General features: G+C 35.2%; 1 protein-coding gene across 2 annotated transcripts in view; it reads right to left on the bottom strand.

Moving 5' to 3' along the window:
- Positions 1 to 19,788, bottom strand: part of LOC131675040 (PCI domain-containing protein 2) — a 455,195-nt gene that overhangs the window by 226,939 nt on the left and 208,468 nt on the right. Inside the window, exon 1 of one of the 2 annotated variants that reach the window (XM_058953864.1) lies at positions 6,041 to 6,150. The exons of the other annotated variant lie outside the window; for it this stretch is intronic. Coding sequence (XP_058809847.1) covers positions 6,041 to 6,124 — 84 coding nt within the window. The 5' untranslated portion in view covers positions 6,125 to 6,150. Of the gene's footprint in view, positions 1 to 6,040; positions 6,151 to 19,788 lie in introns of those variants that run through there. 2 annotated transcript variants of the gene reach the window in all.

Here is a 19,788-nt window from a genome sequence, read left to right as displayed (position 1 = left end):
GAATGCATCATATGGATAGTTTGGAGTGAGATCACAAACTCAAGTGAAAATGGATCTTAATAGCTTCAGCGTCACTTTTAGTTCATTTGTGAAAACGTTCGGAACACCATAATCATGTGAGGTGGAACTTATCAACGTAGGAGCACCACAAGCAGTTTTCGGGCGCTATGCCCTGGATAGACCCATCGAGCTTACGAATAAGATGCGTATGAAGGCGCAGTTGAGTGCAGAGACTTTTCCATTTGTGAGGAACGCGATGAATGGGGTGGAAGCTTCATGTGTTCAGGCAGCAGTGGGAGATATAGATAGCACGACTCAACAAACCCTATATTGCGCTGTTTGACACCGGAAGACAAGTCACTATGACAGGCCACTGAATTAAGTAATAGTTCTAAGATTAGGTGGGAAAAACCGATGGTCAGGAAAGATAACGTGGAGAGATGACGTGCAAATTGCGAGGACATTCAAGACGTCTATGTACACGTACACTCCACAAGTTATGGAGTTTATTCACCAGCAAGTTCAAGATTGGTATCAGAAAGGATTGGAACTGCAGTTTTAAAGCGAGTGGAGCGATGCATCGATGGTCGTTAAGAAGTATGACGGAAGCACCGACTGTGCATCGACCTACGACCAGTGAGCAAGATCACTCGAATCAACACTTACCCCATGCCATAGTAAATATAATACTCGATAGGTTGCCAGGAGCTCGTTAAATTTCGATAATCGACCTCAAAAGCGCCTACCTACGAGGGTGGTCCGATAAGTACTTAGCCTACAAAAGAAAAACGAAAATGTTGGAAAAGTGGCGTTTTATTTTTCAACATAGTCTCCTTTTAGTTTGATACACTTGGCCCAGCGATGCTCCAATTTCTTTAACCAGTCTGAAAAATACGTTTCCTCGAGGTCTGAAAAGTAGGCTTCCGTGGCAGCGATTACCTCCTCAAATTTTTGCCCGGCGAGTGACTTTTTCAAGTTTGGAAACAAAAAGAAATCGCACGGGGAGAATACGGTGGATGGGGCAGCAGTTTGTAGCCTAATTCGACTAACTTGGCCGTGACGACGGCGGACGTGTGAGCCGGTGCGTTGTCATGGTGGAAGAGCACTTTTTTCTTTGCCAAATGGGGCCGTTTTTTCTGCAATTCGACGTCGAATCGGCCCAATAATTCGGCATAGTACAACCCTGTGACCGTTTTGCCCCTCTCCAGGTAGTCGATGTAGATCACACCTTGTGAATCCCAGAAAACGGTGACCATCACCTTTCCGGCCAATCGGGCAGTCTTCGCCTTCTTCGAAGCACTTTTGCCGGATAAAGTCCACTGTTTCGACTGTTCCTTGGTCTCTGGTGTATACCAGAGGATCCATGTTTCATCGACTGTCATGAAACGACGCAGAAACTCCTTCGGATTGCGCTTAAATAGCGTCAGACATTGCTCTGAAGTTGTCTCACGGTTGCGGTTGTTGTCCGGAGTGAACAAACGCGGCACCCATTGCGCCGACAGCTTTTTTATGCCCAAAAAATTTCATGCAGGACATGACCTACGCGGTCTTTTGAGATGCCTACGATCTTAGCTATCTCGCGCACCTTCAATCGTCGATCTGCCAATACGAGATCGTGAATTTTTGTCACGTTATCCTCCGTGGTACCGTTTTCGGAGCACCTGGACGTAGCTCTTCAAAAATCGACGTACGACCACGTTGAAACTCGTTAAACTAATTTTTGACGGTCGCCATCGAAGGAGAATAGTCACCGTACACAGCATCCAAGTGCTTTTTAATTTCGCTGTGCGATTTCCCTTCCAAAAACAAGAATCGAATCACCGACCAATACTGCTCTTTTTCCATTTTTCAAAAATCAACGGACACACTTGCTTTCACACGTTCTCAAAAATAAACTACAACTCCGATCCGGCCGAAATCTTGACAGTAACCATCGAGAAGGTTGTACTACGTGATAGAATATTTCTTTTGCGAGAGTGGCGCCATCGGGCGGTGAGGCTAAGTACTTATCGGACCACCCTCGTATAGGTACCCTTGAAGGAATATAGCAAGTACACATATGGCTCTAGGAATGTAACCAGATGACTTTGAGTCTGATAATCGCTCCTGTAACCTTGACGCGCTGTTTAAATCAGACTTCAAGCCGCATATATTCATCAAGTACCTTTATGATGTGATAATGGTGACTAGAACGTTCTAGAATCATCTGATGTAGCTCAGAAGGGCGTTGAAACGTATAGACCAAGCGGTGCTGAAGATCTATATAGAGAAAAGCGAATCGAGATATTCCTGAACTTAGTGACTCATAAGAAGCAGTGCTGGGAACTAATTTCGGGAAATCGTCGTGAACGTATTATATGAGATGCCTATTGCAAACCGTCGACAAGATATTTTGGTAGCAATAAAACATGATCGCTTAATGCTTAAGTATTTCTGGCAGGTATGTGAAATTACCTGCGTAATTTCGTGCAGTCATGTCTCGGATACCAAAAATACAAAGTCGAGCAAAGCGCGCCTAAAGCATTGATGAGCAATTTGGTGATTGAACTCCCCTAAGTAGTAAATACCACGGACTGTTAATCAGGTACATCGAATAAGCTGAGGAAAAACAAAAGTGGTACTACAATTGAGGCCACCGGATTGTGTCGACACTCATGTACCCTCTTTTATGCAGAGCAGAACAGAAGCATGAAGTTAAATCCCTCGTACATCGGTCCGTAGAAAGTGCTGGAGGTATTTTCTCTGGAGTTTTATATCCTGACGACGGAGAGCAACAAATAGATAGACCGCATGCACATTAAAGAACAGAAGACCTGGAATGGAGATATATCTCTGCACTCAACTCTGCCCGAAATCATGGCCAATATCTCTCTACACGTAAATTTTATGGTTTTTTTATGTTGTTCTTTTTATGTATGACTTACACAATGCTTTTGGCCAAACTAAGACATGGTGGAGGAGCAAATCTCACAACTGTGGGCACTAAATTGTATGGTCCAGTTGGAAAGTGGTAGAAGAGAAGTCCACATTCTTTTTAAGTTATACGTGTTACCAAGGCGTATGTTGCTAGAGGAAATCGGGCAGCCTTGTGGAGCCAGACGAGTAAAGCGATGGTGACGGACAGGCTTTGACCTTTAAACTAGAGAGCCCAGTGACCACCACAGTGAGCAGTTTTGCCATTGGGGTGGCACCTGTGACAGACTCTAATAGTAAAGAACGCCCTGAAAGGATCGGGAGAGGCGCAGCCAGCTCAACTGACGAGTCGCTGCCTGCCTTTCCTCGGGGTACTGAAGCTCCCTCCACCTGCGACATAGATGAGCAACGCCCCGTAGTGGGGGCTGCCACATTTGGTTTTCCTTTTGATCTTGTTTTTTTTGGTTCTTTTTTTGATGTTTGTTTTTGTTTTGGCTTGTGTAAATTATGAATAACTAAGCAATAGTTTTTTTAATTTTTTATTTAATGAATTCCTGAGAATCTTTTCTATAGAAATTAGTGATAAAATTCAAGTTTTTAACATATCGAAATATGTTTCAACAATTAAAAAAAGAATTATTTTGAATTCTTTTTTTTTAAAGAGAACCTCGTGGAAATTGCAATTTGCAATCGATTTTGATAATATTTGTTTTAATTTTATTTGGCAATAATTTTACTTTTTAACATTGAAACAAGCGCCTAAACAATATCGGTAAGGGTATTGCAACTATTATCAATCAAACAAAGACAATAAATCTACAGTGGCAGCATACTAAAATTACAAAAATAATTTCAGACCATAATTCTTTTCAATTATAAACATAAATTTGTCTGATTATTAAAAGACTAATTATTGCCTTTATGGTAATAAAAGAAAATATTATAGATTTTTAGATATAATGAACTATATTTACTATTTGCTTATCAATTAATTAAATTAATTTACTGACTTAATAACTGTAATTATAAAATGATTATAGTTATTATAAATCAAAAATTGCAATAAACCAAATTTATAAACAAAAGTTTTAAAATGAGGCGTTGAAAGTATTTATGGTATCGACATAAAAGTACGATATACTTTCTTGGCATATCATATTTATCATCTGCTTAACATTTAGTCATTTTAGTTAACTTAATTATTTTTATTTTCACAAAGTAGAATAAACACGATATTATATTCTTTTTCCGAGGGTTTTAAACCTGCTGAATATGATTTTATTAGTGTTTACTTGCTCTGCTTAAATGATATTACCACTAATTTTTCATATTTAAGATCTCACAAGGGCAAGCTGAAGTATCTTTTTGTTTGAATAAAGCCTGTAATATGATCAGTTATATTTCATCCTTTGCTGATTTTTAATACCATAGAATATCTGTGTCTTAACGAACCACAATGCAATACATTCAAGAAAGTTGGACATGATAATATACTTAATTAATATACTTAGATACTATTATTTACTTACAAGGTAACATTCTCAACTTTTTATCTCTGATTTTGCTGCAATTTGGATAAGTTAATTAAAACCAAAAATATTGATAGAAAACTACTCTGAGTGGTGATTTTCAAGGGTGGCTTTCACCCCTTAGAAAGTTTTTACCACGAATAAAAAAACGTATCTTTTATTTTTCAGGTAGCTACAACTTATCCTAATTGCAGCAAAATCAGAGGTAAAAAGTTGAGAACGTTCCCTTGTGTTACACTGATACTATTAAATATTATTTTGTCTTCAATTCACAATCTATTATTCATTTATTATATATATAATAATATTCTTTTTATTATCAATACAGAGAATATACTCCTACAAGTCTCTACATAAATAAGTAAATATAAATAAATGAAATCACAATCAGTAACAATAAATAAATTGAAGTTACTAAATTAATAAATTACTAAATTTAAAAACAAGTTACTAAATTATATACATAAACTGCTGATTTATTTTTCTTGATCAATTTATAATACTTTAACTTTACTAATTGAGAAACAGCTTTATAATAATACAATACGAAAAAACTAGAGGACTAAAAGATATTCAAGATTATATTAAGCTCATTTCAAACATTCTATAAGATAAAATACGTAATAGTATAATAGATTGTGAGAATAAAATTAAAAAGTAACTATTAAAGTAAATAAAACATTTATATAAAAAATTTTAAACAGAAAGTCATTCAATGTCTTTAAAAATTTTCACCACTCGCAAAACAATATTTAATCATTATTACAATAAAAGAAAAATTTGAATGACATGTCTTTCTATCATCAACATAGGACATACATTATTTTTACCTTGCAAAGTAGCTAAATACAAAAAAGACTAATGGTGAGATGGAACAATAAAAGATTGAAAAATAAAATAATAAATATATAATTATACAATATCTTCCAATAAATTTCATTAATATTATAATAGTCACAATAACCATTCTGCCCTTCTATTGGACTCAAAAATTGCAAATATCTCACTATTGAACATTTTAGCTTATATTTTGAATTTTAAGTCAAAGTTAATAATTTTGTAATATTCAAATAACATATATTGCTTCTGCTCTTGTACATTCAAAAATAATAAAAAACAAATATTCTTGTATGTTTCAGATATATATATAGTTACAGAACTCCAAAAATTTAATCAACAGTATTCAATAACCATCTGTAACACCAGACTTTATTCAATTTGATATAAAAACATGATTTCACTATTCAGTTGTCTCATATAGTTCTCTTTAGTATAAAAATTGAACCATTAGGTTTTAATTAAGACTTATAAGTTTTTAAACTTGTACATTGAATATTAAATATAATATTAGTATAAATGTAAAATAACCGTATTTCGCCACTTAAAATTACAAAATATAAATCGTAAATAATATTAAATTAATAAAAATATCTGTGAACAAACATTCATATAAACAGATTTAGATTGGTTTGAAGTTGGGTGTAAACCAATTGGTTTCTTTAGAATAAATGAATTTTATTTAATATTCAATTTAGTCTATAATAATTAAATTGCAAATCTAACGTGAAAAACATTTTATTTTTAATATTTCGCCATACCTGTAATAAGTAATTGTCCATTTTACAAGTATTTGAGAAAGGTAATTTATATCTAGTCAATTCAAAATATATTCGCAATCGCATAAACAGAACCAGGGAGTATAAGAGAAGGAGACCCAACGCCATATACGAGAAGTGGGACGTTTTCACCGGCAAAGATCGCCAGGCTCGCTCATCGGAATAGCTGACACTAGCTAGCGTCAGACCCCTCTAGCGAGCGCCATTCGTACTGCATAGTAGGTTGATTTTATCTACCGTTCCCTGTTAACTCACATGCAACAACGTATATGAAATTATGCTTCAAAACTGTGCTTAATTATGATGACGATAATATTTGAGTTGACACAAATGATAAGTTAGCTATCAAGAGACTCAAACCCCAAATACTATAATCATAAACTTAATCACAAGCCCCTCTCGGCAACTTAAATATAACTTTTGACATTTATACAGTGATATAAGCACGATAGCCGAGAGGCTAAGGTTTCTGCTTTGAATTGTTAGGATTGACGGTTTGAATCCTAGAGATGAATATTTTTTTTTCGTCATTATGGAGAATTTTGGAATCATATAAATACGTAAAACTAAATTAAAAATGCAAATAACATATAATTATTGATTCTGTGTTTAAATGATAAAGCACATACAAATGAAATTTTTTGAAGATGATATTTAAAAAAAATTAGCATAGATTTTCATCATTTTTTCCTGTACCTATTCAAAATATAAAATGATAGAAAACGTCCATGAACATTTGAAGAGTTTACTGGGGTATTTTTATCAACAATTTGATATATATTTATCCTTAATTGAAATGCGTGCTACAAAAACTGTTAGAATGAAGGGCTTGAAATAGGAGCGATAGAAGACGCCACCCATTAGTCAGCGCTGCCTCTCTCTCTCTCTCTCTCTCTTCATGAGTTTTCTGACTCTGGTAACGGTCTTGTTTTCGTACTGAGAGAGTAGCTTATGCTGAACAGCATGCATTAGCCTTTTCTATTAAGAGTTTTTATTATAAAGAGAATATAAAGAGAATTATTCTTAGAGTTGAAATACAGATTAAGAGTTCAGTTTGATAAAACATAAGTGTTTTCATTTAAATATCCTGCCAATAATCTCCACGAGCCCAACATTCCAAAAGGTTACGGGCCAGCCCGCGGATTTGGTGGATATTAGTTACGAGAAAAGCTGTTTTCCAAGTAAGTAAAGTGCTGAATACAAGAGAAAGTGTGTGTTAAAAGTGCAGCGCGAAAAGTGCTTAGAATAGAAAATTTTAATAGGGGAAGAGCAAAAATGGACAAATGAGAAAAAGTGTGAAACAAAGAGAAATATATAGTGTAAGTGAATAAAAAGATTAGGTAAATAGGTAAATAGCCATTAAAAAGTGAATTACAAGGGATAATAGGATAAATGGATCAAACGAGAAAACGGGATCCTTCGAGAAAGCCGTGAAATTTTGAGGAAACTCGTTGCGTGTTTTTTTTAAGACAAAGCGACGACCGACGTGCAGGTCGAAACTGGCGCGCAATAAATAGAGATATAGCTATACACGCTCATGCTGTATAAGCTACACAACGTAAACACACAATGGTCGGCAGATTCCGAGAAGAGAAGTTTTAGATTAAATAATATAGAACAAATAATAAAGAACATTCATTCGGCGTCGGGTGAATTTTCGAGCAAGCTATGGGTGTGTGTAGTACGTGCGCGTACGCCTCTCCCCGAAAGATTTTCGTTAGCGGTGCTTGAAAACCAGGCGTGGGGGAGTGTGCGTGTTGCATATATCGGGCATGTGAGATCTTCAACAGATTTTTAACGCGAAAATTTTAGATTTGCGGTGCGATTTAAAGATTTGTTAAAAATATTTTGTCAAAAGCCTAAATTAAATAGATTTTATTTTTTTTCTATGCTGTATAGATATTTTGAAAAAGAATAACATCAAACGAGAAGTACATACTAAATTACAAAGAAAGAGGAGAATATATAAGAACAGCATTAGGCAAAAGGTATAGTGTGTTTTTCATAATTTATATTGGATATCCAAAAATGAGAAAAATATAAATATTTGAATTTCAAAAATATTTATATAAAGAGAAAAGAGAAATAATTAAAAGAGTAATAAATTAAATTTTTCGCTAGCTACGAAAACAAAATGGATAAACGCACCTCCGACGAAGACATTTTAAAGACGGCATTACAGCCGGGTACAAAAACTCCCTCGGAGACGAGGAAGTTTAATCAATTGCGACAAGCGCAATTAAGCGATCCTGAAAACCAGGAAAAGAAAGATGCGCTTGAAGCCTACGAAGCAGAGCTACGCAATACCCTAATCGAAAGAGAAAGGCAGAAAAGAAGGGATAGAGGCTAAAAGCTAGAGTGCGATGCTATGGATGAAGCTATAGGAGGACTAGCTGGAGACGAGGAAATGGAGTCAAACGAAGTCCAAGATACGGAAGAGGAAACAGAGATAGAAAGATTGAAGAGAATGCTAATAGACGTGGGAAGGAAAGAACGAGAAAGAGAAAGAGAACTGGAGGAAAAGAGAAATTAAAACGAGCTCCTCCGTACGCAACTTCAAAAGAGAACCCAGGAAGTTGAAAGCTTGAAAACCAAAGTACCTCGAAATATTTTAAACTCTACCGCTCATAATGCAAATATTTTAAATAACGAGTCAAATATTTCGGTAATCGATCGGGAGAATTTAACATTGAATTATGACGTTTCAAATAAACTGTCGGAATCGTTAAATAGTTTAAAAAATACTTTAGAGAATAATAGAAACGCGAATGCAATGAATAATTTAAATAGCTATACGAGAAAATATATGTTAAGCGCAAAATCTGATATAATAATTTGGCTAGATAAATTAAAGTCAGAGTTAGAAGCAAAAGATCTATTGGACATTATTGACCAAAGAGTGAATGAACCGGAAAACCTTAATGAGAATTTAAAAGCAAAGAGAAAATTAGCAGTGAGAAATATTATAACTAGTCATATTGACGATCAATTTTATAGACAGGTTTTAACATTAAAAGAGCCAAGAGAAATGCTAGAAAAATTAAGAGAATGTGTTAGAGTAGCCAATAATATAACGCATACATCGGTGAGGACAAAGCTTTATTAAATAAAAATGCGGAAAAATGAGAATTTTGGAGATTTTTGTAAAAAGTTTGACAATTTAATTACTGAATATGAATGTTGTGATAAAGCTAAACCACTCACAGATGGAGAAAAAAGATCAGCTCTATTGCAAGCTCTTGATATAGCGATACCTGAATTAACACTACATAGTATCGCATATCTGCAATCTAACCAAAGAGAATTAACGTTAGCAGAAATAAATAGCTTTGCATTACAGCTGGAGGCGAAGAGAAATGCCACAGTACCACCTGCAGACGAGAAGGACAAGAAAGTCCACGTGGCACAGTACCGCACGAAATCAACGTGCAACAGGTGCCATAGGAACGGTCACTGGGAGCCTGATTGCGACTTATCAGAAGACAAGTGGTACTGCTACCGCTGTAGCAAAATTCACGAGAAGGGACTTGATTGCCGAACGAGAAAATGGTATGGTCAAAATAATAATGAGAACAGTAATATTAATAATGTAGATAGAGGGAGCGGTAGAGGGATAGGATATAAATTTAATAAAGGTAGCCATGGTAAGAGAAATTATAAACCTAATAAAGAATTTAATAAAAATAATAACACGAGAAATGGTAGAGGAAATTATAGAGGTAGATTATTTAAAAAGAATAGGGGAAATTTTAAGAACAACAAAAAACTAGCACAAGTAGCACTTGCAGCAGCACACGCAGCACTGGAAGAAAGAGAAAGGAAAACACAGATACAAGGTAATGTCAATAATAATTTAAAATATTTAAATAATATATCTTTCCTAGCGGATTCGGGAGCGACAGAGCACATAGTAAATAAGAGCTTAATTTTAAGTAATTTTGAAAAGAGTACTAAAGGAGTAATTAAGAGCGCGAATAAAGATCATTCAGCGGATATTGAAATTGACGGTATCGGAGATTTATATTTAAAAACGAGAAATAATAAAATAAAATTAACTAACGTATTAGCAGCAAAGAATATTTCAGAAAATTTAATATCACTAAGCGTTTTGCTGATTTAGATCTAGGAATATATCTTGATAACAAGAAACTAGAAATTTTTGATAAAATTACTAAAGAAATCTATTTATCAGGAGAATATAAAAAACCCAATTGGAGAATTAATTTTTCAGTTAAAAACATAGAGAAAAATGACCCAACATACACTGCACACACTTTTATTGCAGAAATAACTTCAGAAAATGATTTTACACCGCAGCCTCAAACTGTATCAAAAAATGTAAATGAAAAAGATACGGAGGGAGAAAAAGAGAAATTACAAGCTGATTTGACACCATTTGAGGTTGGGAGGGAGAAAGAGAGTAGTAAAATCATAGAGAATACAGACATTACCGATTTTGATCTAGATGCCCAAATTTTAAATAGAAAAATATGCAATTTATATTTACTAGAACACTCAGAGGAGTTAAGAAAAATAAAAATGATAGAGTTAAATCCCAACAATGAGAAATTCGATAAAATAGACATGGGCATGCTTTGGCACATTAGATTAGGTCACCCAAATTTACAATATCTGAATAACTTAAAGAGAAAAAACGAGATTTTAAGAAATATTAATTTTGATAAAAATATATTAGATTGTGAAATCTGTAAATTTGCAAAAATGGAAAGGAAATACCACATAAAGAGACGAGAACTTTAGCAGACAGACCATTACATACTATAAATACTGACATTATGGGTAAAATCACTCCAACATCCTGTCCTGGCAATTTTCAATATATAATAGTTTTTATTGATGAATTTTCGAGATTTGCAAAGTTATATTCAATCAAAAATAAAAGCGAAGCAGCAAAAAGTCTAGAGAATTTTATAACTACGACGAGAAATTTATTAGGTAAAAATGAGAAAATTTGCTATTTGAAGTTAGATAATGCGAGAGAATTTACAGGAGGCGAATTTTTAGAAGTAATGGAGAAAGAGAAAATAGTAGGTAATTATGTCCCACCCTATACCCCAGAACTCAATGGTACAGCCGAGAGGTTTAATAAAACAATACAGCAGAAAATACGAGCCCTGCTGATTGACTCAAGCTTACCAGAGACAATGTGGGCATTAGCAGCTGAAGCAGCTCGAGAAATGTTAAATTTAACGAGAAATTAGTTTACAAAGATGTATATAAATTAAAAGAAGCACAACAAGAGTTTGAAATCTCAGTCTTAGACAAGGAAAATGATTTAAAAAATAATGCAAGCGAAATTAAAGAAAATAATGTAGAACAAGAGCCAGAAAGAGAAAATACTAAACAATCAGAGAACAGCAAAGAGAAACCTAAGAGAGGTAGACCAAAGAAGAGAAAATTGGAAGAGAGTAAAGAACAAAATGAAAATGAAGCCAAAAGACCAAGAGTATCAAAGAGAAACCCCAAACCCAATAAAGATGACATGTTCGTGTACATATCTAAATTTCAAGAGAATAAACCATTCGCAATCACTCAAGAGGAAAGACATGTGATGCTAGCTAAAATAAATAAAGATCCTGCTGATTATAGAGAAGCGTTAGAGAGTAAAGAGAAAGAAAAATGGTTAGAAAGTATTGCAGAAGAGAAAAAGTCGATTGACAAAAACGAAGTTTATGAAATAGTCAATAGACCAGAAAATGCAAAAGTGTTGAACTCAAGATGGATTTTTACGAGAAAGAATACAGTCAAGAATAAAGTAACACACAAGGCCAGATTGGTGGTAAGAGGATATCAAGACGACAATGAAGATGAATTAGGAGAAATTTATGCACCAGTGTCGAGAATGCCATTGGTTAAAGTAGCTCTGTCCATAATTAACAAGAAAAAGTTAGAGGCTAGACAGTCTGATGTTAAGACAGCATTTCTAAACGGAAAACTGACTATACCAATATATATGGAGATACCTGAAGGATATGATTACCCTGAAGAGGAGAAGAGAAACAAAGTTTGGAAGCTGAAGAAAGCTTTATACGGTTTGCCAGTTAGCCCAAAAAGATGGTACGAGAAATTCAAAGAAGAAATAACAAAATTAGGACTAGAGAATGATATCCACGACCCAAGTTTATTTACCTGGAGAAAAGAAAGTAAAATGGTCATGCTTTTATTGTATGTCGACGACATGATAACAGCTGGCAACGATAAAGAGAAAATGGATAAAGTATCAACTCAACTAAATAAAGTTTTTGAAATAAAGGAAATGGGAGAATCAGAGAATTTTCTAGGCATGAAAATAATGAGAAATAGAGTAAAAAGAGAAATGACTATCACTCAACCAGAGTATATAGAAAACATGCTTGAAAAATTCAATATGAAAGAATGTAAACCACAAGAAACACCTATGGTGACGAGACAAGTAAAGAAGAGAAATTTAAAAAATAAAGAGAACACCAAAGAGTTAGAAATGCTAAAAGCCCCAACAGCAGCACCATACAGAGAAGCAATAGGAAGTCTGATGTACCTTGCAGGTACAACGAGACCAGACATTTCATATGCAGTAAATTTCATGTCAAGAAAACAACAATCACCAACAAACGAGGACTGGCAAGATGTTAAGAGAATTTTCCGTTATCTCAGAGGTACATCTGATTTAGGACTGGTATACTAAAGTAATGAGAAAGAAATGGAAGCTTGGACAGACTCAAGTTTCCGAGACTTGGAAAATTCAGATTCGACAAGCGGCTATGTAATCAAGCTATTTGGAGATACGGTAGCTTGGAAAAGTCAGAAGCTGTCTTATCCAGCAACATCTACTTGCGAAGTAGAATATCTTGCGGCAAGTGGAGTAAGTAAAGAGATAATTGCATTGGATAAGCCAATTAGAGATATTTTGGGAAAAACAATGTATCCAGTTACAGTAAGAATAGATAATGATTCTTCGAGAAAATGTACGTAGATGGAGGGAAGTCATAAGTTGAAATCTTTTGACTTCAACATAGACAAGATAAAGAGAAAATTGATAGAAAGAGAAGTAGGAGGTAAAAAGCCTCCAATGGCAGAAACGCATGGGGACTTTGTAAAGTTTTGCGTAATACAGGGAAGACTAAGAGTTATTAGGGTAGCAACCGCAGATAATACAGCAGATATAATGACGAAACCCCTGCCGTCTCCCTCACATTTAAAATTAAGAGAAAAATTGTTGTAATAAGAGAATAAAAACAATATATGGATAATTATCATTTTGCATTTTGTATTGTTCGCAGGTATGGAAGAAAACAGAGAATAAAGAGAAACCACGGGAGGAGAACAGTTGCGCAGTGGAAGCTGGAATCAAAGAAATTAAAAGGCACCCTGTGTGAAATTTAGACTGTTGTGTTTCTCACTATAAAAGTTATGTTATTATTATTCCAAAAGAAAAGGATTAGAGATTGTTTATTTCAAGCGGAGGGAGTGTTAGAATGAAGGGCTTGAAATAGGAGCGATAGAGGACGCCACCCATTAGTCAGCGCTGCCTCTCTCTCTCTTCATGAGTTTTCTGACTCTGGTAATGGTCTTGTTTTCGTACTGAGAGAGTAGCTTGTGCTGAACAGCGTGCATTAGCCTTTTCTATTAAGAGTTTTTATTATAAAGAGAATATAAAGAGAATTATTCTTAGAGTTGAAATAAAGATTAAGAGTTCAGTTTGATAAAACATAAGTGTTTTCATTTAAATATCCTGCCAATAATCTCCACGAGCCCAACATTCCAAAAAGAACTAAGCTTTAGCGCTTTTAACATGAATGCTGAAATTCTTTTCATTTTGCATATTATTATTATATTTTCAATAATTATTGAATAATAATAACACTATGGTATTATACGAAATAATGAAAAATATCGCCGGTTAAAAACATATAACACATTCTTCAAAATATAAGTTCATTGCGTTTGAAATTCAAATAAGTAAAACTAACGCATCAACAGACTGTGCTATCAGTCCGTTTAATCGATACAAAAAGTCACTTTATTTTCTATATTTTCCAAGAGCTACTGAAAATTATTTTCAATAATGCGACGTTTATTTGAGATCTACTTTTTTGTTATACGATATGATGATATTTTTCGTATATGTATAGATAAACGAATGTTGCAGTGATGTTGTGTAAGAAAAATACATTTAAAACAATGGAAATGTTATATGAACATGTGTGTGTGTGTGTGTGTGTAAAGATGAACATCTGAAAGCTTGTATGAGCGAAAAACTTTCGCCTATTTGAAATGGTAAAAGTTATCATCTAAAATATTGTCGAATGAAAGGGTTGAAAAAGATATTAGTACTAATTTGTCAAATATTCTTTATCATTTTCTATCACTATATATACCTCAAATAACGATCGAAAAAACGTCTGAAGACGCAGTGAAATTTATTTTTAGCGTGTTAATAATGCGACGTATATTTGAGATGTTAACAGATTTTTTTTCAATCGACTTATTCAGTACATATTGATGCATGATCACTATATATTGATGTTAATTAAATTAAAATAAAATAATTTGAACTGTCTTTTAAATGAGAATTGGAATTTACTTCAAGGGTATTCAAGGGTACGAGTATAATTTTTTTATAATGATTTATTTACACGTCGATTTCATACCTTCACAAACAATATTATTTATAAATATGGTAACGTGACTGGCTACGTGTTGTTCGTTTTAGCTTATAATAATTTGACTACGAGAGAAATCAGCCTGAAGAGGTCAGCAAATGTACTGACGAAACGTTGCTGAATATAACACAGGCCAACAAATCTCAGAACCTGAGACCGGACCTAGTGTACCCGAAGTATTTTGGTGCGCTGAAAACGAATCCGAGCTCAGAATTTAGCCTATACGTCTGAGTTGCGAGATATCCTAACCTAAAAGTGCAAAAAACACCGTTTTTTGCTATTTTTGAGGTTACATAGCATCTTGAATAAATTTTTTTTTCCAAAACGAGTAGAAGCATCACAAAGGAGCACTCTTGTCCTTTGAAATCCATTTTTCAGATTCAAGATGGCTTTTTTTTTCGTCGAGATATCATTGATTGAAGTTAAATATATTCGGAGTTTTGTAACAACGTTAAAACAGCCTATGTAGCATATATGAGGCTATAAGCCCAATTTATAAGTGATCGTATTCGATCGAAAAAATCTATATATGGGTTTTTGAGGTTGCTGTTAAAGAATATAAGGACAGATTTTGAAAATTCAAAATGGCGGATCCAATATGGCGCACCTAAAATTTTATAAGTGATCTCATTCGACCGAAAAAATGTATACATGTGTTTTTGGGGTCACTGATCACGAATACGAAGTCAGATTTTGAAACTGAGGCAACCCTAAACCCTGTAACCTGCGAGGCTATAACCCCAAACCCTCTAACCCCAATTTCCTTAACCCCCGAACCTTGTAACCTGCGACCCTGTAACCCCAAACCCTCTGACCCCAATTTCCTTAACCCCCGAACCCTGTAACCTGCGAGGGTATAACCCCAAACCCCGTGAACCCAATTTCCTTAACCCCCGAACCTTGTAACCTGCGATCCTATAACCCCAAACCCTCTAACCCCAATTTCCTTAACCCCCGGGCCCTGTAACCTGCGACCCCAAGACGCTACACCCCCACTTACTCAACCCACAAACCCAGTATCTTGCCGCCCTAGAGTCCAAAACCTTTATATCTACCGTGCGATTATGAGGAAACTGGCCATAGGCCATTCCGTGTTACCATTTAGTTTACATGGAAAAGCAGGTAGGTGACCTGAAAAGACCCCCTGCAATTTATACCTGCTTTCCCATATAAACTAAATGGCAACACGGGATGGCCTATGGCCAGTTTCCTCATAATCGCACGGTATATCATACTTTAGTTTTGGTAATGTCACCAACCAATAGTTGACAATTGAAATGTTATTTCCAACATTGTCTGAAAATTACATGACTCCATATGCTAAACATTGTAAAAAATACTGAACTTAATCGATTTTCAATTTTTTTTATCATAACTTTACTAGAGTTGGATCATGAGACTTGATTTTCTTAGAATATTCAAAAATGTGATAAATTTTAAGTTATCATAAATTAGAAATCACGTTTCAGTTACAGACTGAAAGTGTTATCCGCTGGTTCAAATTGTGATCATTGTTCAGAAAATTTTTTCTTCTTCGAGGTTGCTCTGGAATAGTAAGCTGACAGTTTAAGAGATATATGAAAACACTCGTTTCTTTTTATTCCTTCCGTGTTAGAGATCACGTTTGAGTGGCAGGCTAACGGTTCGGTGCACATGAGAAAAAGTGTATTACTAGCAATATTTCAGTAGCATAGAAAAATTGATAGAAGGAGTTTCGCCTCTAGAATATTTTAACTACGCGATTGATTTGAATACTCGATTTACAAGATATCACGTTTGAGGTACAGGCTAAAATTTACAGCCACCGGTTTGAATACCTTTTGGAAGTCTTTTCAACTTCGAAGTTACTCCGAAATGCTAGGCTAAAGAAATTTTATGTTTTTTTAGTTCCTTCCGTGTTAGAGATCACGTTTGAGTGGCGGGCTAACGGTTGGATGCATACGTGAGATTGATATTGGTATAGTTTTTTACTAGCATTTTCTCTTCATTAGAAATTTATTTATAAGTGCGAGTGTGTGATTAAAAATTGTGGAAAAGGTCTCTTTGAATAGGTAGTTGGTCCAATATATTTTCTCGTGTTGGAGATCCGGCTAACTTGTTGATTCTGTGTGAATGGTGATTGTTAAAGTTCATCATTCCGTAAGACAAATTACCGAAAGATACATTTAATTATTATGTTATTATTTAATTTACTATTTACAATGAGTTCGCGAGTTTCTTGTTTTAATAAAGTAAACACATTTTGTTATATATGTGGAAAATATGATACGGAAAAATACCGTAGACCAATAACTACATCTATACAGACATTATACAATAATTGCTACGGGCAACAGATGACGAGTTTAGATAAAACATGGGTACCTAAGTCAATTTGCAATACGTGTAGACAATTTTTGATGAAATGGAATGGAAAAGATACAATGACAGATGTCGTCATTCGGCCAGCTATATGGCGCGAGCCAAGAGATCATACAACAGATTGCTACTTTTGTTTATGCGATACAACAGGTTTCAAAAAACAATATTAGTACAAAATAGAATATCCTTTTGTAAACAGCGTAACACCAGCAGAAGTAGGAACTATGAGAGGTTCTGAGAAAAGAGTCGATGAATCAGACCCGGTATCAATGGATACCGAGGAAACAGATGAGACTGGAGAATTTCCTTTTGAATCTAGTTCGGATGATGAAAGTCCTAAATTGTTTGACCAAAATGCATTGAATGATCTTATTCGCGATCTAAACCTACCGAAAGACAAAGCTGAGCTTCTTGCCTCCAGGCTTAAAGAAAGAAACCTACTGTCATCCGGTACTAAAGTTACTGTTTACAGAAAAAGAGTTTCTTAAATTTTTTTCAAAAGAAGATGGAATAGTTTTTTGTAATGACATTAGAGAACTTATGAATTTATATCAAAGTGGTATATATAAGCCAGAAGATTGGCGTCTTTTCATAGATTCCTCAGTGAAAAGCCTGAAAGCAGTTCTGTTGAATAATGGAAATACATATGCTGCACTTCCGGTAGGCCACTCTACTGTACTCAAGGAATCTTACATGAATTTCCAATTACTTTTGGAAAAAATAAAGTATAATGATCACGACAGGCTTCTTTGTGGTGACTTTAAAATGATCAACCTTATAGTAGGTTTGAAATCGGGTAACGTTAAATACCCTTGCTTTCTTTGCCTTTCGGATAGCCGTGCAAAACAGGAACTGCAGTGGAAACAAGAGAAGTGGCCAAAAAGACGTGAGTGGAAAGTTGGGGAGTACAATGTGGTTGAAAAATCTCTTATTGACAGAAACAATATATTATTACCACCATTGCATATCAAATTAGGTCTCAGAAAGCAGTTTGTGAAAAAGTTAAATCAAGAAGGTGACTGTTTTAAGTACATTAGGTCTACATTTCCTAATTTGAGTGATGCAAAAGTATCGGAAGGTATTTTTGTGGGTCCTGATATTAGAAAGCTCATAAACGATGATGAATTTATAAAAACAATGACGCCCATTGAAAAAAATGCTTGGTTAGGTTTTAAGAATACAGTGCAAGGATTTTTAGGAAACAAGAAGGATCCTCATTATAAAAAAATTGTGTCTGATATGCTAGAACACTATCGAATATTGCAATGCAATATGAGTCTCAAATTGCATTTTCTCAAATGTCACTTGGACTATTTCCCTGAAAATCTTGGAGCGTACAGCGAAGAGATGGACGAAAGATTTCACTAGGATTTGTATCAACAAGAAATGCACTACCAAGGTCGGTGGGATGAATATATGTTAGCTGACTATTTCTGGTCACTAAAACGAGAAGACAACCCAGAAAGCCATAAGCGAAAATCTCTCCAAAGGTCCTTTGATACTAAACGCGAGAGATTCCATAAAAAATAATTTTGAAATAGCCGGGAAAATCGTTTATGAAAAAGATTAATTTGTAGAATGTGATGAGTAATATGCTACTTAAGAACGTTGAGAATGAACTTTTAAAGATTCAACATAGCAGACACTTCGACTCGAATGTTGAAGAAGTTAAGATGTAGCTGTCCAAGGTTATTGCCTCGGTAGGTACAAATTATGAAGGGTGAGGCAATTGAGATATAGCGGGATAGGGTTATAGCCTCGCCGGGTTTATAGGTTAGGTAATTGGGGTTATTGGATCTCAGGGTACAGGGTTTGTGGGTTAGGTAATTGAGGGTAGCGTCATTGGGTTATTGGGTCGTAGGGTACAGGGTTTGTGGGTTGAGTAAGTGGGGGTGTAGCGTCATGGGGTCTTAGGGTACAGGGTTTGTGGGTAGTGTCAATGGATTGTTGAGTCGCAGGGTACAGGGTTTGTGGGTTGAGTAAGTGAGGGTGTATCGTCTTGGGGTTATTCGGTCGCAGGATACAGAGTTTGTGGGGTTAGTAAGTGGGGGTGCAGCGTCATGGGGTTATTGGGTCGCAGGGTACAGGGTTTGTGGGTTGAGTAAGTGGGGGTGTAGCGTCATGGGGTTATTGGGTCGCAGGGTACAGGGTTCAGGGGTTAAGAAAATTGGGGTTAGAGGGTTTGGGGTTATAGCGTCGCAGGTTACAGGGTTCGGGGGTTAAGGAACTTGGGGTTAGAGGGTTTGGGGTTATAGCCTCGCAGGTTACAGGGTTTAGGGTTGCCTTAGTTTCAAAATCTGACTTCGTATTCGTGATCAGTGACCCCAAAAACACCAAAAACTCCCAAAAACACCAAAACACCCAAAAACGCCATTTTGATTTTTCAAAATCTGACCATATGTTCGTAATCAGCAACCCCGAAAACCCAACCCATGTGCACATTTTTTCGGTCGAATGAGATCACTTATAAAATTTTAGGTCCGCCATATTGGATCCGCCGTTTTGAATTTTCAAAATCTGTCCTTATATTCTTTAACAGCAACCTCAAAAACCCATATATAGATTTTTTCGATCGAATACGATCACTTATAAATTGTGCTTATAGCCTCACATATGCTACATAGGCTGTTTCAACGTTGTTACAAAACTGCGAAAATATTTAACTTCAATCAATGATATCTCGATGAAAAAAAAAGCCATCTTGAA

This window comes from Phymastichus coffea, unplaced genomic scaffold (genome assembly GCF_024137745.1).
Source record: "Phymastichus coffea isolate CEN01 unplaced genomic scaffold, Cenicafe_Pcof_1.1 PCOF00015, whole genome shotgun sequence".
Classification (NCBI taxonomy): domain Eukaryota; kingdom Metazoa; phylum Arthropoda; class Insecta; order Hymenoptera; family Eulophidae; genus Phymastichus; species Phymastichus coffea.
The sequence above is the reverse complement of the archived record's forward strand: the minus strand, read 5'-3'. Positions and strand labels throughout refer to the sequence as shown.